General features: G+C 38.2%; 1 protein-coding gene across 1 annotated transcript; it reads left to right on the forward strand.

Annotated features, from left to right (window-relative positions):
- The first annotated feature begins 12,152 nt into the window (after positions 1–12,152).
- Positions 12,153–20,702, forward strand: LOC140141562 (zinc finger protein 367-like). Its single transcript, XM_072163471.1, has 4 exons — positions 12,153–12,589; positions 15,543–15,662; positions 16,176–16,323; positions 16,926–20,702. The coding sequence occupies exons 1-4, from the start codon at positions 12,202–12,204 to the stop codon at positions 17,143–17,145; spliced, it is 876 nt and encodes a 291-aa protein (XP_072019572.1). The 5' UTR covers positions 12,153–12,201; the 3' UTR covers positions 17,146–20,702.
- Positions 20,703–23,903: the final 3,201 nt, after the last annotated feature.

Below are 23,903 nucleotides of genomic sequence, written 5' to 3' on the forward strand. Positions count from 1 at the left end.
GCTATAATTCTGATCCAAGATAGCGATAATTATTTTTGGGGAACATAAAAATAAATAAATGAAAGAAATGAATGAATGAATAGTGTAGGTCCTATTAAATTAGACTGGTAACTGTAAAAATTTAACATTTTCGCACGCTCATTGGTGCATGGCACAAAGATTTTTTTTGACAATTGAGGGGGAGAGCTATTGATTTCTTTTGGGGGCATCGGATTGGCTGGGTAAATTGGTTCATTTTGATGGATGGAGGGGGAATTGGTTTCCCCATTGCCCCGGAAAAAGGTGATAGGCCTACATAATGAAACCGAAATTGAGTTTATCTTCAACTTTTTGAGTGCCTTTTGAGAGCGTTTTGAAGGTTGCCCCAAATGTGTCGCTTCCCCCTCCTCCCCTTTTTGAAGTTAGTGCCATAAATCCAAACCCTTTCGGAATGACAAAATTACCCCCCCCCCCCTCAGGCGCAGATTAGTGGGCCCCTCCCCCTCCACAAGAAAAACGAAAGGAGGAGAGAAGAGAAAGGGGAAAGGGAGAAAAAGATGGTAATTGAGTAGGCTCATGAATGAATGCCTAAATAAATGCACGGTCTGGAGCTGGATGGGGCTCCCCTCCCCTGTGAGAAGTCTTTCCCCTCTTGCCCCCCCGGACGCAGGACGCCCTGTTTGACCATTTTTGTCAAAGTTTGTTCCCTTAAATCTAAGTTGTCTTCCCCAGTGGCGGAATTTCAGGGGGTAGGCCTATGATACGGTGGGGCAAAAGTCAACAAATGTTGCGCAACTTGTGCCGCAAAAAGTGGAAATTTACTCGGGAAACAGGGAGAACAAGAGTTCTGACTGGGGAATCGAATCCCCCGTGGGGCCGCCACTGGTCTTCCCCCCCCTCCTTTCCCCACCCTCTGATAAAGTGCTGGTTAGGCCCCGCCGCCAATAGGCCCAAAAACCTGTGATCACTGCGGGTGCACTCTGACTTCAACATCAATCCATGCATGCTTTAGTATTGTCATGGAAGAAAGAGATGAGAAGGAACCACATAGTCCTGGCCCTAGCTAGAACCCGGCCTACACCGGATAGGGCAGAGATTTTGACACTTGATTTGGGTTATTGGACCTTTGAGGTTAACGAATCACAGAGGTGCTTTTGCGAAAGCGGCTGCGAATTCGAGAAATCAAGATGGCCGCCGGCGGCCATTTTGAAAATTTTAAATTTTAGTTTTCACTCAATATTCATGTGTAATACATCATTCTATAGGTTTTTGAATACAAGGAATCAATTTCTGACATTATTTTTATGATTGAAGGTCAGTATAACATGTTTACATTCAAAATGGCTGCCAAATGGTTGCCAAAAGATGGGGTTTTCATTAAAATGTATTTAGAATTCAATATTTTAACTTATTTGATGTTAAAAATAACCATGGGTTGCTGATATTATGGTCAGTTACAACTATGTCATTTCTATCATCTCCTGGATATGTGTAAAAATCAAAATGGCTGCCAAAATGGCCGCCAAAATCGTCTTTTTTCATTAAAATGTGTTACAGGAGTATTATGAAGTACCAGATTTACAATGAAATGGTGCCAAACATTGTGTTCTTTTGTATTCAAAGTATCTCTCTGGTAAAGGGGTAAAAATATGACATCAGCATCAATTAATATGATCTCATGGGCATGTAAACATTCAAAATGGCCGCCAAAATGGCTGCAAAAACATGATTTTTTCATTAAAATGATATTTAAAACAGCATTTTAATAGATGTTGTGTTAAATATTTTCATTGAACGCTGATATAATGTTAAAGGAGTATTTCTATCCAAATTTCTTCCTGCTCATGTGTTTTTACATTCATGAAAGAAACCTAAACCCAAATTTTCATGCAAATCGGACATTCAGTTGGCGAATTATGGGCTATAACATATATTTCAATGGTCCATAGGATTGTGTGTGATACTTTCGTTGTCGACAGAATGAAATTCAAAATCGAACATTTCGGCCCGTTTCTCTAGATATAAATTATAAATTTATAAGATAAATTTGCAAGATTCCTTTGCACATGATCATTATGCACCTAGTAAGGGAGACCGGGACAGGTTGGCCCCCTTTTCCCCCACTTATCTGGAGAGCTCAGTTTGTGGGTTAGGAGGCTCTCATGATCAATTTGATACTTGAGAGCTGTTTACTCTAGGTAAATGCTAACAAATTTATATGGCTCTGTGACTTATACAAAAGTTATAGTAGTTGTAGGAGAGAGCGAAAAGAAAATTAACCAGGCCGGGGCAGGTTGGCCCACCAAACGGGGCAGGTTGGCCCTCTATGCACAACCGTGTGTTATTGCCATATTTCTTTCCAATAAAACATTCTAAAGTTACTACTGCGGTAAGATATCACCTATCATAGTTCCAAGATAATCAAAAAATAAAATTCATTTTGCGCCATCATGGGTCATTCTTGAGGAAATAGCTAAAATCAAGGAAATAACGTTAACCAATCATCTTATAAAACCCATAACGAAAAACTGAAAGGCTGTGGATAACAATTGTAATTGACTTTTTTTTTCATTTTTAACTATTCTGAGTGATGAATTACTTTTTATGTACAAATTCCCAATTATAAAGAAATATGATATTGAAATATTGCTATTTCCAGTCAAAAAGTGCTCAAATAGGACAACAATATAGATTTTTTTTTACTATACTCCGCCTTTGAACAATTTTATCCATGGAACTGACTAGTGTTGGTGTGTAAATTGTATTTTGCTTCATTTGACACAAAATGGGTGAAATGGAGAAAGTATGCATAACTCTTGCCCATAAACACAATGGGGGCAACCTGCCCCAGCACAAGTGGGCCAACCTGCCCCATAGTCTATTTTTTGTTTTCCATCAAATTCCGCAAAACAGAAACAGGATGGAAAGCTTTCAACTATATGGCATTTTAAGCAAGACCCATACCTTCCAGCAACTTACAATTTACATAATGTATTATGTGCAACAATAGTGCTTTCTTTCCTTTCTTTTTTTCTCCAAAATGACCATGCAAGTAGTTTTAAATTGATAATATTATGTCTCAACAACATGTAATTTATCTGATTTTTGAAGGAAATGGTGCCACATGAGTGCTTTCTTCGAGATCCAAAAATATCTTTGTGGCAGAAGGGTAACGTAAAATATGTCATTCAAAATTATCCCATGGGTAAGTTCAAAGAAATAAAAGTGACTCCCAAAATGGCCACCAAAATATTATTTTTTCATCAAAATCTGTTACAGCGACACTAGGTATCTGGTTTTCAAGGGGATGGTGCCATAAAAGGAGAGTATTTTCGCACATAATCATTATAGCATAGCAGTAATAGGAAAACAGCATGGACTTATGGGTAATTGGGCATGTTTAAAATTCAACTTGGCCACCAAAATAATATTTTGGATGTTGGTGTAACAGTCATATTCTTTTAAATGACTGTTACACCAACTTTCAAGATACCAGTTTTTTACAGGAGATGTCATTTTTTCAGCTTCATGGCATATGGTTAACATTCTGTCGTAAAATGATTCTGCCGGCATGCTCATACCAACGGGACCCCTTATATACTAGGTGCATAATGATCATGTGCAAGAGGAATCTTGCAAATATATTCCCTTTCCAGAGAAACCGGCCAACATGTTCGATTTTGAATTTTATTCTGTCGCCAACGAAAGTATAACACACAATCCTATGGACCATTGAAATATACGGTATGTTATAGTCCATAATTCGCCAACGGAATGTCCGATTTGCATGAAATTTAGGATTTAAGATTCTTTTATGAATGTAAAAACACATGAGCAGGAAGAAATTGGGATAGAAATATCCCTTTAACATTATATCAGCGTTCCATGGAAATATTTAACACAACATCTATTAAAATGCTGTTTTAAATACCATTTTAATGAAAAAATCATGTTTTGCAGCCATTTTGGCGGCCATTTTGAATGTTTACATGCCCATATGAGATAATATTAATTGATGCCGATGTCATATTGTTACCCCTTTACCAGAGGGATACTTTGAATACAAAAGAACACAATGTTTGGCACCATTTCATTGTAAATCTGGTACTTTATAATACTCCTGTAACACATTTTAATGAAAAAAGACTATTTTGGCGGCCATTTTGGCAGCCATTTTGATTTTTAAACATATCTAGGAGATGATAGAAATGACATAGACAACTGACCATAATATCAGCATCCCATGGTTATTTTTAACATCAAATAAGTTAAAATATTGAATTCTAAATGCATTTTAATGAAAACCCCATCTTTTGGCAACCATTCGGCGGCCATTTTGAATGTAAACATGTTATACTGACCTTCAATCATAAAAATAATGTCAGAAATTGATTCCTTGTATGCAAAAACCTATAGAATGATGTATTACACATGAATATTGAGTGAAAACTAAAATTTAAAATTTTCAAAATGGCCGCCGGCGGCCATCTTGAACTCTCGAATTCGCAGCCGCTTTCGCAAAAGCACCTCCGTGATTCTTTAACCTCAAAGGTCCAATAACCCAAATCAAGTGTCAAAATCTCTGCCCTATCCGGTGTAGGCCGGGTTCTAGCTAGGGCCTGGACTAACAACGACTTCGATCGGCCAAGTTTTAATCCGCTGATCTATTGACGCATGAAAAGAAAAGCTATCAATTGTTGGGGAGACCTGGGCCAGTCCGCCCTCGGGGCAAGTCCGCCCACCCCATGTTTCTGATCTCGTGACTGCTGGGAAAGTACAATGATGATGTAATTAGCTGGCACACGTCATAGCTAAGTACCCAAGAAAACAAGACAGTCCGACACACCTCGCCACAGAAATTATCGTCAAAAAACGTTTTTGAGTCAAGGAAGTTTACATTTTTGAAATTAGTAATATTGTAATAATCTCAAGACCTTGCAGAGACGGTTTTCGTTCTTATATTTATTTGGAAGGTGAACGTTTTGCCCAACATATTATGCAATTAAAAGATCGACATATTGTGTTTTGTAGGCATAACACGAGGTAAAGAAAAAAAGTAGTGTTGGGGCAAGTCCGCCCTGTATGTGAAGGGGCAAGTCCGCCCTGTTTTTTCCCCCGGCTGACTCCCGGGTGGATTCACGCCATCAGCGTATTATGCAAAATATTGATAATAATACCTTTAAGAAGAGTAAAACTACATGCAAGCATGTTTTTTTAAAGTTAAGTGGTATCAGTATTACTCATACCACCGTTTATGCCCTAAAACCATAAATGCCGAAGTTGTAAATAAAGGTTTTGCTTATTTTGGACCATACATTTATTAGCTGACATTATACCCCTCCAATAAATTTAGTAGACTCTTTGGAAGAGAGTGAGTGCCTAATATACCCTTTACTAAACGTTTGCATTAAATTTATAATTGTTATGCAATATTATAACCTTTTCTTTTTTATCAGGGCGAACTTACCCCACCATAGGGGCGGACTTGCCCCAACACGGGGCAAGTCCGCCCTGTCATCGTGATTTTTATTTTCCCTTCTCCTGCCGTTACTGAAAGCTCAATGTCCTTACAAATGTGGTAGTATTTAGCTATAGTATACAGCTTTAAAATGTAAAAACTATAGCCTTCTAACATGAGAATTGTCCTCTCTAGGCGAGATTGAAGAAAATAGGGCGGACACGCCCCGGTCTCCCCTACTTACTTTCATGTATGATCCATTTACCGCGATCGATGCTTGGCAAAATCATTACTGGAAAAAATTATAACAAACCCATCCACGAACAAACAAACGCTACCCAGAAGTAAGATGATGAAATTTCACTGATGCTCTGAACATGTATAGTAGCTTTGTTTTGGGATCTACAGTCAAACTGTTTTCTTGATCGTGTTGTGTAGAAAATGTCCTATAAAACATCGAAAAGGTAATCAAAATCGGCCGTTTTTTTGCTGAGTTTCATCTTTAGCAAATAAGGTAAGATTTTGGTGACTTTTTCGATGAAAAATAGATGTAAAATGTTCTTAAATAATGCACAATGTTCCGGTTGAGTCCGGTACATGAAACCTGTTTAATTTAATAGTTTATATGTGTATAATCGTAACTAGCTAACTCTGTTTCAGTGCCAAAGACTGCCAACTCTGAGAAAAAAGTCATCAAAGTTCGGGAAAATTGGGCAAAATGGAAGAAAAAGATGTAGGCCATCAATGACCGATGATCACGTCACCAAAGAAAATCCTATAGGGTGCTTGCACGGAAGGTCATTAGTTCAAATCATCCTTCACACACGCTCCAGAAGACATGCAAATACATGGAATACAATACCAATCACCTATTTAACGCGGGGTATTGATCAAAGTAAATCCTCATGAATAACAATGTCAACTAAATGTCGGTAAAGGAGTGGACAAAGTGAATGCGTTCGTTGTGGTTCCTTCTTATCTCTTTCTTCCATGGTATTGTGTAATATTTAAAATTTTACAAATTGGGTTCGGGCCCTGCCTTCTTTTGTTTATTAAAAGTAATGATATCAATAATGCACCTGCATGGCTTCAAAAATGGATCTTCATTTTCATAACATAACATCTTCAGAATCATAACAAGTGACCGTTTTCGCTTCTGCTTTCGATGCCCGGCACTTCATGTTTAACACATTATAGGCCTATAATCTATTATAGTCCTACTATAATTCATCAGAATCTGTTTGTTTGTCTGTCCGCCTCTTTTCTCGGAGACTAGGGATCGCACGTTCCCCAAACTGGTGGGTGGGTGCACCTTGACACCGGACAGAACAATTTTGTATTGGTTGGTGGGTCAAGGTCACCCGAGGTCATCCAGGGGTCATATGAGGTCAAATTACTAAAAACTATCGTATGGGCATGAAACTTGGTGGTTACAGTCAACATTTAGAGTCAACTGTTGGAAAGTCGGTTCGGGGTCATCCGAGGTCACCCAGGGGTCATCTGAGGTCAAATAAGTATAAACTGTCCTATGGGCATGAAACTTAGTGGCCCAGTCGAGTCAACATTTAGAGCCAAATTTATGGAAGGTCATTTCGGGGTCATCTGAGGTCACTCAAGGGTCATCTGAGGTCAAATTACTAAGAACTGTCGTATGGGCATGAAACTTGGTGGGTACAGTCAACATTTACAGCCAAATATTTGGAAGGTCATTTCAGGGTCATCCGAGGTCAAACAGGGGTCACTGAGGTCAAATTAGACAAAACTATCATATGGGCATGAAACTGGGCGGGTACAGTCAACATTTAGAGCCACATTTTTGGAAGGTCATCAGGGGTCATATGGGGTCAAAATACATAATTAGTACAAACTGTTGGATGGGCAACAAACTTGGCTAGTAGGGGAGAGCGGGGAGTGTTCGCCCTAGGGGTAGGTTCGCCCACCCGTTGTTTCTCAGCACTACGGCTATCGGGGAATTTGGTGATGGCAAAATTAGGTGACAAAGGTCATTATAAACTTCTCATATTAGCTACGTGACATATAGGGACGTGTTCATCGAACTGCAGCCAAAACAAAAAATTTACACCAAAACGTAACTTTTTCTTGCATTAATAATGTTGTATTATCATTGATAGGGCCTACATAAATACAGATGGTTTTAATGGAAATCTGTATTGGGAACATATGGGATTTGTCAAAGATTAAATGCAGTTATAAACTCCTTATTCGATTTGTATTTTGCATACCCTTAAGAAAATACAAAAATGTGCACAAGGGGCACGTCCGCCCTTTTGAGGATGGGGCATGTTCGCCCTATATCTTCCCCGGGCGGACTTACCCCAAACTGGAGGGCGGACCTGCCCCATCCACGTATTATGCAAAATATTGATAATTATACCATTAAACAAGGTAAAACAACTGAAAAGCATGTTTTTTAAAGTTATGTGGTATCAGTATTGCTCATACCACCGTTTATTTCCTAATCCATAATCTCCCCTAAGTTGTAAACATGATACGTTTAAACTCACTTTGGACCCCTACATTTTACCCTGATCCGACCCCTGCAACAAATTTAGTGACTCCCCCCAGAAGAGAATGAATGCCCTGTATACCCTTGCTAAATGTTTGCATTGAATATGTTATTGTTATGCAATGTTTAAACCTTTTTTGGGGGATTAGGGTGAACTTACCCCACCATATGGGCGAACCTGCCCCAATATGGGGCAAGTTCGCCACTTTGCAAAACTTTTTGTTTGCTCTATCCTGTTGCTATTGTAAGCCCTATAGTTCTGGGAATGTGGCCGTATATAGCTAAGACATAGGGCTTTCACATGGGCTAATCAGGTCATCCCTAACCTTAAAATTGACATCGCTAGGCTGGTCAGAAAAAAATAGGGCAAACACTCCCCGCTCTCCCCTACAGTCACCATAATTGCGACAGCCGAGAACCGCGAAATATCATCCGCCTAGTCTATAATAATACTGGTAGTCTGTGACTATGTCTGTCTGTGTCTCTGTGACGTGAGTCTGTCCGCCTATTTTCTCGGGAGACTACATGTAGTCGCACATTCCTCAAACTTGGTGGGTGGGTGCATGCATCTTGACCCCAGACAGAACAAATTTGTATCAAGTGGGTCAAGGTCACCCGAGGACATCCAGGGGTCATCTGAGGTCAAATTAGCAAAAATTGTCGTATGGACATGAAACTTGGTGGGTACGGTACAGTCAACATTTAGAGCCAAATATTTGGAAGGTCATTTTGGGGTTATCTGAGGTCACCCAGGGGTTATCTGAGATCAAATTACTAAAAAACTGTTGTATGGACATGAAACTTGGTGGGTACAGTCAACATTTAGAGTCAAATTTTCGGAAGGTCATCTGGGGTCACCCAGGGGTCATCTGAGGTCAAATTACTAAAAACTGTCCTATGGGCACGAAACTTGGTGAGTACATTCAACATTTAATTGGAGCCAAATTTTTGGAAAGTCATTTCGGGGTTATCCGAGGTCACCCAGGGGTCATCTGAGGTCAAATTACTAAAAAATGTCATAATCGCGCCCAGCCGAAAACCGCCAAATACGGGTAACTGCCTAGTACTAAAATAATGAGCGAATCTGTCCGATCGGGCTCGAACTTGGTGGGTACAATCCAAAGATCCGTTAGTAGGCCGATCTGTGGTGGAATCCAAGTTGATACATGTGCGAAATAAAATCATCAGGTTAACCGAGGTCAAAGGTCATCACGGAGGGTTCAAATTTCAAACTTCAAAGGTCATCGGGCTGTCATCCGGTCTAAATTCTTAACTTCGCCCAATTGAATAAACGTATACTAATAGTGAAAGTAATTCTCCATATTACGGGAGCATGAACAGAATCAAACCGAGATCATTTGAGGTCAAAGGTCAAATGGGGTCAAATGTTAGGGTATAACCCTTAAAGGTCAGTGTTACAAAAAATCCTCAATATAACATGAACTATGCAGTTACTCTTACAGCTACGGGTGACTAGCCAAATGGGCTATCATTTCACAAATTTTCGGCCTTTTCAAACCAGGTAGAGGGCAGAGCAGCACAGCAAACTCATTTCAGAAGAACCAAAGACAAACCAAACAGCCTTTTAGGGCTACCTTTTATCCTAAAAAGAGAAATGACTTATGTTGTAAATAGAAAAGAAAGCAAGAAACAACAAAGTAAGAAAGTAAGAAACATAATAAAACAAAAAGGCATAAATAACCAAGAAAAAATAAGTAATTGCAAGTATAAAGCAAAAGAAATCCCATTCGTCATCCATTTTACCCACAAATTAATGACACTATTAACAACATCCATTGCCCAAAGCCCATTCCATAAATAAAGTTATTTTATAAAGTTATCATTAAGGAATGTTTGATATTCATGCATGGTATGTGTACTCCTTTTCAATCTTTGAAGTAGCCAAACCTTCTCCGTGGACAGAGTGAAAAACGGGTACATTTCTTTAAAAGAGCATATCTTCAAAAGTTGTGAGCAAATTGATATAATATTATTGTTTTGGTTTATTATAAAAGCTAACGACTCAGGTTTCTTTAAGTCTTCTTTACATACCAAAATATATTTGATGAACTCTTCAGAAATAGGAGAAAAAGAGGGCGCAATGAGGGGCCTCTTTTTTGGGACACTCTGTATTTGGCCTTTTTAAGCTTTTTTAGCCTAAATAGTGCAAATCCACATTTCCACAATATTTCTCCATTTAGCAAAAAAATTCGCACTATTCTGTCGTCAAAAGGTGCTCATTGGGCTATTTTTCAAAAATTTTTCAAACCATCCCCCATGTCAAAAAAAGAAATCTACGCCACTGCGGGCACCACAAATACAATTTAGGGGCTGTGCACTAATTATGAGCCCTGGTACATGATGGGAGGGTAAAATTGGGGGGTGGGGTGGGGGGGGTGGCAAGAATTTTTGGCGAGCCGAAGGGGTGGGGTGGCAAGCAATTTTTGTCAAGCAGAGAGGGGAGGGGACAAGTGATTTTTGACACATATTCATAGGGAGCCTTTTAAATAAAACGCTCTAAAAAGGCTTTATAGGAAAACACCATGGAAGAAACGTATAGGCCTAGCCTATATGTAGGCCCTATTATACAAATGTTCCTTTAAGGTTTGCAAAATTAATGTGCAAAGGAGGGTGGGAGCAATTGTTTTTGCATCTCGAGGGAGGGGAGCGATTTTGGGGGGCTGAGAGGAGGGGGGGGTAAGCGATTTTTGGCGAGCCATTTGGAAATTTTACCCAAGGGGGACTCATAATTATTGCACAGCCTCTTAGGTCTTCATTTTGAAAAAGTTTTGTCGGGGGGGGGCGACAGCGACCACATCCCTGCAGACATCAGTGGCGTAACTACGGGGGGAGGGGGAATTATTTATTAGCTTTTATTCCAGTTTTGCACCATATTTCATCACTTTAGCTTCAAAATTTTTCGCATTTGTTCCATAAACTTATTCTGTCGCAAAAAGGTGCTGAATTCACTATACTTCAAGATTTTTTTTCAACAACACCACCCCCCCTCCCCAATGTCAAAAAAGAAAGTTTCACCACTGTAAATCGGCCTCACTTAAATAATGCCGATGCCATTCCCACACCCCTGCGTCTAAAATATTCTCGGGTGGGGGAGGTAGACCGGGGGCGCCAATTTAGTTTATGCCTCACGGGCGCTACCAAGTTACGCCAATGGCAGACATCCCCTCCTCCTAGCCTATACATTCAGTTTGTTAATTTTCCCCAAATTGGGCCCCCGGGATTGGGCCCTCTCTAACTATAGTCTAGATCCGCCACTTACCCTCTCCCCCCCACTTTTTCGGGCTTGCCAAAAAATTCTTGTCTCCTTTAGGCCTATATAGGGCCTGCCTACCATTTTTGTAAAATAAACTAAAATCATTTGAATTTGAGAAAAATCATTTTGAAAGTAAATTTTGCTTTTATTCCGTGTTAAACTATGTAAAAACGGAATGAAACAAAATTTACAATTACAGAACTAAAACAATAAATCCGAGGACCTGGTTCCGCCCGCAGCAGCCGCTTTCCAACTTGGTAGAGCGCGCGAATTTGCCGGGAATTTTTGAACTCATCCAGTAAATTTTTAAAAATCACCCCTATTTCTATAATGTAAAGTTCTAGTGAAATGCCCAAAATAGGTCAAGTGATCCAGCTGACCCTTTCGCGGGGTTTCGCAAGTTTAGACCACATTTTAACTGTTTTTGCCAATAAAAGTCGGATATTACCTGAACTTAAATGATGCTTTAGGTGCTCAACATCGTTATTCAGTGGTGAATGTAACTCACTGTTTGAGAACAATTCCACTTTGGTCCAAAAACATGAAAAACTACCAATGCGCATTTTATGGCGCGCCATTAAAGAGCGACCTACAATTACCCATATTTGGTAAATCTCATAAATATTCAGTAATACCAAAATATTTGGGAAACATGAAATGTAAACAAATTTGGGGGATTCGTGTTGCATATTTGTACCGAAAAAGTGCTCTCTATCACATCGGTGAAATATCTAGTGATTGCAATAATACAAAAATGCCGGAAAGCTTGTTAAAAGGAGAAATACTGATGAAAAACGAGATGACATTGGGAGTGTCAGTCAGTCAGCTGAGCGCAACATAATTAACATAAGTAAACAATTACCCATGGATCCACTTCCGGTTAAAATTAAAGCGCCAAATTCATCGGTTTTAATTTGGCGCGGAAGTCATTGTACACAAACCAGCTCGATCAGTGAAGACACCATGGCTACCGTTCTCACAAATTCTCCGTCTAAAATCATTCCAAATGTCATCATCAGGTCTCCAGTCAGGCCTTTACGGTTTGATATGACTCCGATGAGCCCCATGAGTCCAGGTTTGGGCGATTTCTACCCATGGAAATGGCATGAAAGTGCAAGAAACGTCGAATTTAGCCCGGCAAGCACTTGCAGTTCGCCGAGAACGCCGGGTTCGGAATGCACCATCTCCAGCCCACGTACAAGGGGACGACCGAGGGCTGAAACCATTCCAGATCTCCAGCGAGAAGGAACTTCATTGCCTGTTGAATCTCCAGTTGGCATCAAATGCAGAATTTGTTCACGAGTTTTTCCACGAGAGAAATCTTTACAAGCACACATGAGAACTCACACAGGTAAGCTTAATCTTTAAACATGTTAAAGTAGTCCTTTTAAATTTTCATCCAGGCCGATCACATTCACGTACATGTATGATGATCATCATCATGCATACATGATCATGATGATAATTATGTAGTTATATAAATAATACAACATTTATGTTAATACATTCAGTGTTTACAGTTTCTCATCGACGCATGGACGTTTATATTGTATTTGTTGAACTTGTACACGTCTAATATTTCTATTAATTTTTATTCTAAAAAAGATTATTGTACGGTACTTTATAAAAAAAATAATGTAAAATTGATCAAGATCATCACATCATGATTCACAATAGAATACATTCAATATATTTTGATTCATTCATTTCTTTAATCTCGGTCTCATCTGTTCTGACATTTTTGAGATATTTTGTCGTTTTTTAATTGTGATCTTTGACTTTTAGTTTAATATTGTTGGCAATCAACTTTTCTTTAGTCGAGTTAGAAAACAGTTTCACTTTCATTTTTGAAACCACGCGTGATATTCTTGTCATTACAATGGCAATGCCATGGTTGATTTTGGCAATTTGTTTTGTTTTGTGAATTTTGTGTGCATAAAGCGGCCTATACAATGTCAATATGACTCAACATTGTGTCTTAAAATAATTCTAAAAAATTAAAAATTATTATTTTATATTTAGGGGTATTACACCTTGCCAAATTTTTTGCCTATTTTTGCATTTTTCTCAAAAATTATAGCGTATTGGTGACAAGTAAGATATGTATATATTATAGGGGCAAGGACTACAACTACTGCACTGGAAATTTTATTTCAGCTCAGACAACAGTTGTGGAGTTACAGTCAAAAATGAGGGAAAACCAATATTTGATCAATAAATCAATAACTACTTGATGTGAGTTGCTGAATTTTCAGTGCAGTAGTTGTAGTCCTTGCCCCTATCAGAGTGCCCCTATAATATACATACTGCTTGGCACCAATGCGCTATAATTTTTGAGAAAAATGCAAAAATAGGCACAAAATTGGCCAGGGGTGTAGTACCCCCTTAAAGTTGCTTGTCAAAAAATTGCAAGAACTACTAGTATGGTACTAGTCTTTCGTATCATATTTTCTCCACAAAATTGATCTTCTTGAAATTTGAAGTAGTCTTTTTTGTAATAGATATAAAGAGCAGAATACACATCCTAAATCAAATATTATCAGGCCTCGAAATAAGCCAGAATTTCTCAGGGCCATTTGGGCCCTCGATCATAAATGTTTGAGGGCCCTCACAAACTTTTGTGGGCCCAAATTTGGGCCATTGGTTTTAACCTATGAACCCCACAAAAAAGTGAGAAAAATTGTAAATTTTTTGCGGGCCATTTGGGCCCACTGGATGTATCTTTTGCGGGCCCTCACTAATTTTCGGGGGCCGAGGGCCCTTGTGCCCTCCTTATTTCGAGCCCTGAATATTATATATTGGGCTAATATTTTACAACCAAGCTCTCTGATATGGTTGGCAAATTGGCATTAAAGATTTGCATGTACACAGTCCACCACAGTCCAACCCTCTTTCATTGACTGTTTTTTAAAGTCCGCCAAAAACCACTAAGCAAGTGAGCCAGGCAGGCAGCTTTGCATGGGTCTTTGTTTACCCAACCCTGAAGGCCATTTGTGTGCTCTATTGTGGTGCCTGGCTACAGTGGCCCATCAATGCTTTCCCATGATGCATTAAAAATAAAGGAACTGTATGTCCAATGGTAGTGTATGACTGGAATAAACCACATTTGAGATGGAATACTAGTATGGGCAAATAAAAAAAATGAAACAATGTATGCGGTGTGCCATGTCGGCACCAGGAATCAAATGTTGAAATTTATGGAAGCAATCATTTTTTTCTGTTTAAAAAAATTAAAAAAATAGATTCAATATTTAGGTGTCAAATTGACAAAAAATGTTTCCCCTTTTTAATACGCCATGTTTTCCCCTAGCCTTTTTCTCATTGACATTGAAAACTTGATTATTAAAATATTCAGATTATTCTCCGCTCGGGAGTCGGGATCCTCAAAAAATATTCTCAGTCAAAAATTTTTTTTTAACTTGTAAAATCTTTGAATTACAAAAGAAATAAGAAATATTGGGCCTAAATGTGGGGTTTTTTTTAAAGATAATTTTTAACTTGTTGATATAACCGTAAATATTTTAAATGAATAATATTCATTGAATATGGTAATTACCAAAAGTTCTGTGTACCGTACCAGTTAAAATTCGCCCATCTTGACTCCTGCGTGACCAAGCAAGCTAAAAAAAAATAGATGAAATCCGTGCAATTTTAAAGGTTGCAATAATTATTACATTGCATCATGGGATGTGTTTAAATCAAGCCCTGCTTTAGCTTCACACTTAATAAGCGGGAAGTTTTAAACTGCATATAAAACCAATACTCAATGGGCTGGCTAGAATTGAAAACATTGATTTCATTTCAAATTCATTGATCCAGTCTGCTTATTACAAGGTTGCAATCTGTTTACACATCAAATGATGTAGTTGATACTGGTAGATTATTCTATTTATAGTGGGTCATTTTCACTACCCTGGATATAAAATTTGTTAATAAATTTTAATAAATTATAAAAATAAAATAAATTTAATAAAATGAAAAATATGGAATCCCATCCCATAGCATTCAAACTCTTTTCCATTAAACCACAGCTACCCATAAAATTACTGCAAAATATTTCAAGTTGAAATCATGTATTTTTAAAGGGAAAAAAATTATTGAATTGGGTCTAAGATTGTAGACCTACCTATTTGTCAATGAAATTCATTTTAAATTAAAATATATTGATTTCATGTTTTATTTATTTGTTGTTATTGTTGTGTGTTTTTGGGTTTTTTTTAGTTGCCAGCATAGCTGCAACCCTGCTTACAGATAAATCTTCAAAGTGCACCAGTTTTAAGATATTTTGTTTTTGTTTGTTTCAGGTGAGAGGCCGTACATGTGTGACTATCCCAACTGTGGTCGGGCCTTCGTACAGAGTGGGCAGCTTAAGACACATCAGCGTCTTCACACGGGAGAAAAACCATTTGCTTGTTCTGTTGAAGGTGAGCAATACATTCTACAAATGTATGGGGCAAACTGACCCAGATTTTTGTATAAATATTTTGTTGCAAAAATGTATATTTTCTTTTGTTTTTTAACAATAACAATTGGGGTTTTTGCATTTGAAGGTTCTGAACATTGAAATAAGTAAGACTATAGAAAACGGGCCTTGTCTTTTGAAAATTGCTGGCGAGTGACAAATCGCTCTCCTCAAAACTTGTCAGGTGAGCTGTAGTCGAGGGATTTTAATCACTTGCATTATGTAGGCGAGTGATAAAAAGTTCTCAACTTCATTTCTGGCAAGTGATTGCTCTCACTCGCCTCAAAAGACAAGGCCTGAGAAAATATGGACCAACTCCAGAAAATGATGGGAGGTCACAGGGATCAGAACAAACAAAATTATTTTAGATACAGCCTCATGAACAAGCAAGTTTGATTGGCAATTTTTATTAAGAACTTATTGAATACATCAATACCAAAGGTAATCATACTATTATTTTGTTTTTTCCCTCCAGATTGTAAGAGTCGTTTTACCCATGCTAATAGACACTGTACAGAGCATCCGTTTGCCAGTCTTAAGAGAGTTACCACAGAAGTAGCATTAGAAGATCTCAACTTTAAGATGGATGAAAACTCACAAGAAGTCATTGAATGGTTACACAGGTAAGAAATCAGACTGCATTATGGGATGCAATCATGCAAATGAGATGATTGAGCAAATTCAGGCTACTGCTGTAAATGCAGATATTGTTGGGCGATTAATTTATAATTGCGCCCTTGCCAGTTTCTGAATGTCCGACTTTCCAGAAATGGTGTTTTTGAAAAATCTTTGGAAACTAGATATGACATCCTAAAAACAAAAGTCCTCTCGCTAGGGGGGAGAGGGGATCAAAATGTCCACAATTTTACGTTTATAAGCAAATTTCTGAAATTACTGGCCAAAGTTGATCTTTCCAGTTGGAATTTTCAACATTTTACACTTCAGGTCAGGGAGGGGGTTATCCTAAAGATTACAAACTCACTTTCTTTTATATTAATAGAACATTGTTCCCATACAAGACTGACATTGAAATGGCAATTTAGCATGTATGTTTCTGAAGAATACCAGACACAGTACAAATTATGCATTGTACTACCTAGTTCATTTATTCACAAAATTTAAATAACTGGAACAGAGAATGTGTGAATTTGTGAAACACACCCTCTTGGAATATCTGATCTCGCGACTCAACTTCCAATATCTTGCTTTGTTCTCCATTCACCAGGTACGCTGAAGGCCAACGCAACAAGCACCAATCAACTCACGAAAAGAAACAAAAACGTAAGCTCAGCAGCGGTGAAGGCGATGATTACCCTAATATCACAGAAACACCGAAGCGTCCTCGAGTAACAGCCAGGAGGAGATTACAAGAGCAACGAGAAAAATTAATGGGCGCTATGGCGCTGATTGAACTAGCTGAACAATTGCCTGGCAGTGCCTCATGAACTTGAAAAACTATGGGTGGGGTGGATTTTATACTCGGGTAGGGATGGGGTGAGAAAGTTAACAGTTCCACGTTAACTGTTATATTACAGGCATATCATTCCTCAATATTTACATTTATGTAAGCCTACTGGACCAGAGTACCAAGGTAATGTTTTAAACCATATGCTGATGTGTGCTTTCAAAATTGACAACATTCTGTAGTTCGGTTCACCTCAAGTTTGGTAATGATGGCAATTTGCTTTTTGGTGGTTACGCAGCAAGCGTGCCAACGAACTACCCTTGTTCATGTGCATTACACATACACTCTGCGCACATGATTAACTTAATGCATGCAATTGCGATCAGCGCCAATATGCACAATACCAAACTTGAGATGAACTAACTAGCGGTTAGTGCAGTGTCATCAAAGGGAAAGCCCATGGCCTCAGTAGCTTGTTCAAACAATTCTTATTTTTAAGGAAAGATTGGCCAAGATAAGGACAGCACTAGAAACCAAGCAAACTTGTTGAAGCATACAGCATGAAGTGAGAATTTTAATGTTACATTGATTTCACATTCCAATCAGCTACTGGGAAAATGTCCATGTAAGCAGCTTAGAATTTCAAATCGAAAAACAAGCGGGAAAAAAAGGGCAGAAAATTCCACTCTTGCAATAGCTCATGTAATTGTTGAATTGGGCTATTCCAGTTAACACTACCCCTGTGGACAATTTTGGAAATATATTCCACAGGGGGAGTATGTTTTTCAAATGTAACTGGTCAGAGGTAATCATTTTGAAACACATACTCCCCCTGTAATATGGCTTTACCTATATCTTCCACAACTGGAGTGAGTATTTCAAGTAGAAGTTAGTTACCCAACTGTCTATTCTATTTGAAACTCATACTCCCTCTGTGGAAGACTTAAGCTAAATCTTCCACAGGGGGAGTGTGGATTTAAATGGAATAGTCCATTGGAATCATGTGTCAACTGACATTGATAGGGGAACTTAATTTATGTTTGAATAGCACATATTTTCTACTTGTTTCCCCTAAAAACAATTCAGTCTGAAAATGATACGCAGACCTGCCAACTGTCCCTCATTTTGAGGGACTGTCCCTCATTTGGGGTTTACCAAAGTGAAAATGAGGGACAGTCCTGTTTTCTGAAAATTTCAGTGATGGCAAATTTAAATGTAAGAACAGCAGAAAATGATGAAAATGTAACTTTGAAATTTGCTATAGCATTCTCTTTAGTCGCTTGTGATAAATTCAGACCTGCAAAACCTTCTCTTAATTCTGAAAATATTGCACACCTCAAGTCTTTGAATTTGTCTGTACCTGGTTTGTGTACATGTACAAGCTTTTGGTCTCAATGTCCCTTATTCTGACTTAGGTAGGTTGGCAGGTCTGGATACGTTCAAAAACACAATTTAGTTGGGATGGGGAGTCCAGGGACTGTCTTTTGGAATTTGCAGGAGAGCATTAAATAGCTCTTCTGGAGCCTTCAAGGAGAGCTAGAAATCACTCTCCTATCTCAGATATAAGGAGAGCTGTAAAGAGTGATTGCTCTCACACTCCTCAAAAGGCAGTCCCTGGGAGTCGATGACATAACAACTTTCTGATCTGGGTTCATTTTTAATAAACATGTACAAAGATATTGTAGATAAGATTTTACCATTATGTGTGTTTGAAGGTCCAAGACCTAATGTGTTGCTAGCTACTACATGTAAAACATGTCCATATTGCAAACGTCATGTCACAGCTGTATTTTGTCTATTTGTCACAAAATACAATTATTGTGTAATGTAAGTAACACTTTAATGTGAAAATGTGTTGAAGAAAGTTTATTTTGACTGAGTGGGGAAAGAGGGGAAAAGCGCATGAATTCCGCTTTTACAATATCTTCACTTTTTTTGTCTACTAAGCACTTCTTTTACTCAAGTTATAAGTTATACCGGTAGTTTTTGCAAGCAATACCATTCTTGGGATTGGGAACCATAGGTTTTCAGTATGCAGCTTCCTCCTCTTTTTTAGAAAATTGAAATATTGCTTTTTTGATAGCGATATTTTTTGGTCACTTGAACCGAATATGGTTGCACAGTGCAAGCATTAAATTTTGATTCGATCTCGCCAAAACTACTCAATTGGAAGAGTATGCCCCCTGTCAATCACATTCTAAATGAATCATACCTTTCCTTGTATCAATCGTCAATATCAAGTCAAATTCAGTCAGACTATACTTGTCTTTGTGTAGTGTTTACTCTGTGTATGATGTTTTTGTATATTTATAAGATTGAATGTCGTAAGAGACGCTAAACTGTAAACAGTGTACATGTAACTTAGTTTTGGGTTGTACTAATACTAGCATATATTTCTGAAGCTGATGCTTTTGTGTGCCAATGGTCCTGCCTGCCCAAGTAAAAATCCAATATCAGGAAATAATATAAATAGATCAATTCCGAAAGGAAAATGTATCTATATGGCAGGCACTAAGTGATCAATGCGTGTATATTTCGATGTTCTACAATCTGGTGCCATGCCGTATTCCATGAAACTAAAGGCCAAATGACACCAGACCACATATATTTAACTGTATTTTGTGATAAGCAGAGGGTAAGATCATCACAGAAATTTTGGTACTACTTGCAGTGAGAGTCATGGATGTCTCGGGGACTGTCTTTTGGAATTTGGAGGAGAGCATTAAATAGCTCTTTTGGAGCCTTCAAGGAGAGCTGTTTAGAGCATTTACAATAGAATGTAAGGAGCCATTCTGGTTAACTGAGGAGAGCTAAAAATATCACTCTCCTATATCAGATTTAAGGAGAGCGATGCTCTCGCTCTACTTAAAAGGCAGTCCCCGATGTCTGATGATCACAGCTTATGGGTTAGAATTGGGCTGTTCTATTTAATATCCACATACCCCCTATATAGGTCATGACCTTAATCTCCAACACAGGGAGTACATTTCAAATGGGGTTGCCTGAAATGGGCGACTCCATATGAAATCTACACTCCACGTTTAAGATTAAGGTTATCCACAGGTGGTGTGGATTTCAACAATAGCCCAATAATATCTCTATAGTGTACATGTAGTACCAGTTGGAATACAGATATGCTAAAAATGAAAAATTCAAATTGAATAAATATCATAAAGTTACCATGAAGTGTGGTATTAAAGCATAGATACAAATATTTACATTACAAATAGATTTTATCATCATACCTACATTCTATTTTTTAGTAATGTTTATGAAGAGTTATATCACACAAGACTGAAATTGTAGACCTTTAATACATAAAATTATCCACTGTGTAAAACTGCACAGAATTAGCCTAGCACAGAGATCTTCAATATATTCCATAACGCTGCTAATTCCTCAACAGTCTTGACATTAGTGTAACTTATGAATATCTTTGCACTAAGGATACACCAGGCTGGGAAATAAGTGGGGGCCGGGGGCGGGGGCCATTTGGCTCGCCTCCTGGTCCAGCACTTCCCACCCTGGGATACACAAACATTTTGGGCAGGGTAAATTTGTGGAAACAAATTTAAGTTGTGTTACCATGGTTACTATCAAAGTTTCCCTCTCAGCTTAGTCATTGACCAAACTTTTGCATTGTAGCATTTCAATGTTCAATTCATTTACTGGAAAAAAAAATGGTTTAAAAATTGAAACCTAGGGCTTAAGATTACTTATTTGAAACAATTATTTTTGATTATAAATTGTATATAAAACTTGTATAAAATGTACAAGCCAAAGCTATGTGAATAAAAGAAATGGAGGTGATCCATGTAATATGACAGTATACAAATGTATATGATGTTTGGGTTTTATTTATTCCAATTAAAATGCATGCGTATCTCTATGGAAGACATGACTTCAATTTCCCACACGGAGGTTGTTCATAATGGAGTCGCCATAAACCAGGGGTAGCGCGAGCACACAAAAATCAAGGGGTCCTATTTAATTTTTCTGGACCCTTTGGTACCTGCAAAACCAACATTTAAGGGGTCCATCTGTCCGAAATTCTAAACTTCAGAACTTGTCAAATGTTCCAATGTAATTATTAGTGTTGTTGGCCTATATGGTGATTCAAAAGATTTACTGATCTTTTTAATTGAGGATTTATGCCTCCGTGCATCATGAAATTAAGGAGTCCATACAGTTTTTAGCGGACCCTTTGGTCACTTTCAACTTGAGATTTAAGGAGTCCAAAATGGGCAAAATAAAAAAATAAGGAGTCCCTGGACGCGCAAACTCCTTAAATGCGACCCCTGCCATAATCCCATCTTGCATCGCCTTGGAAGCAAACAATTTTGGCAAAAATGCTCATTTTTTTGAGAAAATCCACAAAAACTTTTTTCAGACCACGTAACAAAAAAAAATTCTTGAGCAAAAATATTTTGACACATTTTTTTTTTTCAACTTTGATCAACTGAGAAATTTTCACCAAAAAAGGTTGAAAAAAAAAGCCAAATGCCAAAGTCCTGTAACCCCCCCTAGTTTTCTCCAAAATCCTCTTCTCTAAATACTTAGTGCCAAAACCCCATTCCTCTTTCTCCACAAATCGATGCCACTGATCACGCATGTAGTATAGAGACCCATTATATTATTATATCTGAAATGCAGTGACCATTGCTCCCCATGCTGACCTGTATTGGGTTAATTTTTAATGTTAAATAGTCTACATTACCAGTCATTATCCATGGACCTGAGGGAGGGTCTAAGAGTAAGTAGTAAGTGAAGGACCAAATCATTGTGTTTTACTTATTTTATTTATTTACTCTTGTAAAAGTTTAACAAAATCAATAGAAAGTGTGATACATATTTAATATATAATATATAGAAGTAAGTATATAGATCCCTGCAGCCTAAAATTGCAAATATAATGGAATAAAGTACAATAATATACCCCCCGGTATGTACTACATACAGGTGCAATAAATGTGGGTGCTGACATATACTGATCCATTTAGAGTCCACACTCTCCCTGTGCAAGATTTTGGAAATATCTTTCACAGGGGGAGTATGAATTTCAAAATTAATGGAATTAGCACATTAACCAATTCTATTTGAAACTCACTCTCCCTCTGTGGAAGATTAGATTGAAACTTTTTCAGATGGTGTATGAAATTCAAATGAAGCTTCCAAGTGTGATCAATTTCCTTGGTTGATGACTGATAAACTTTATTAAATAATAAAAGGTAAAAAAAATTTTGACTTTGCAAAAGTTACCAGATTTTGGTTGGATAGAGATTATCCACTTTACTCATGCGTGACTTCTAACAAAAGGCGCAGATTCCCGCAGTATTCATTCAAACCAATTCAATGCACGACCTCTGAGTTACTTGCATGGCTTTGGCGGGCTATTTTGGAATAGTCATGGTTGCACATGTAGGTTCTTCTTTTGAAAGTCCTAAACAAGATATAGTAGTCGCTGATAGGATATGCAACTTATAGAACACGGATAACCTCTATTGAGACTACACAGTTGTGTCCAAATTGACCTTTTGACCGTGTTTGTCATTTAACACATTGAATTTTTAGAGCGCGATCTTGTTACAATGGCGTGGTACAACAGTGTGATACACGGAGCCATTAGTCAGTCACGCTATGACGCACAACCAAAGTCGCACAAGAATATTGTCATGGGTCTGATGCGATACAAGTGGTTAACCCCATGAGAACTACCTGCCGATTGGCCAAAATGAATATTGTGTCCAATTTTGAACCAATCAAGGAGGGTATTAATAAGATCATCTGCAAATGCAAGTTTTGACCATAAATAGTTTAAAGCCTAGTCATAATTGGCAATTGAAATCAAGTTATCGACCAATCAGAAATGCTGTTAGATGACCAGTAGTGTCCAAGGGGTTAGGTTTTCAGTCGTCACTACAAGTGCAACACAAATATATCCGCAGTGAAGACAACCAATGGATTTGGTTTATTTACATTCTTATATGTGTACCATATCCGTTCCATTAACTGCCCACGACGCTATAAGCGCCCACCCAGTACAACAAGCAAACTGATATTAGTTTATTAATGGCCCAATGCAAATCTGTCTTGTTGGCCTAAACAATGTAAAAAATAAGCGTCCACCCAAAATGATTTGATTAAGTGCCCTGGGTGGTTTACAAATACGGTACATCCATATCAAAAGGATGCACTTGCTGGCTGCTACATGTCTCTTTTTACAAAATAGCTAAAAATAAATACCAGACTCGCCTCATTTGAGACCTGTCACTTCAAATCATCACCAAGTTACATGGGCTAGGAATATACAGAGAATATGTGACCATCCACCATGAAGTGGTAGTAAAGTCGGACCTGTCATTTTCTGTTTATTGCAGATTTTGAAAGAATGCATTTTCAGCTTTAATATGACACACAAAGTATCACAAATTATTATTTAAGCCCTATACTTTGTCTATACTTTATTTAACACGCACAATATAGACCAGACAGATCAACAATATCCCTCTTAACCTGGGTCTACTTCAGGGGCGGATCCAGGAATTTTCAATAGAGGGGGCGCCGAGCCACCACCGCCGCTGCTGCGGCTCGGCGCCCACACAAAGTCAGGCGCCGCTCTGCAAAAATACACAGAGTCAGGCGCCGATCTGCAAAAAATAGAGGGGGCGCGCGCCGGGTGCGCCCCCTCTAAATCCGCCACTGTACTTTTCAGCGTAGTGGTCAAAACCTAACCATTCCCGCCGATTACGAACTGATCAAACTATAGTTACTATGTAAAAAGAGACATGCAGCCGGCAA

This window comes from Amphiura filiformis, chromosome 19 (genome assembly GCF_039555335.1).
Source record: "Amphiura filiformis chromosome 19, Afil_fr2py, whole genome shotgun sequence".
Classification (NCBI taxonomy): Eukaryota; Metazoa; Echinodermata; class Ophiuroidea; order Amphilepidida; family Amphiuridae; genus Amphiura; species Amphiura filiformis.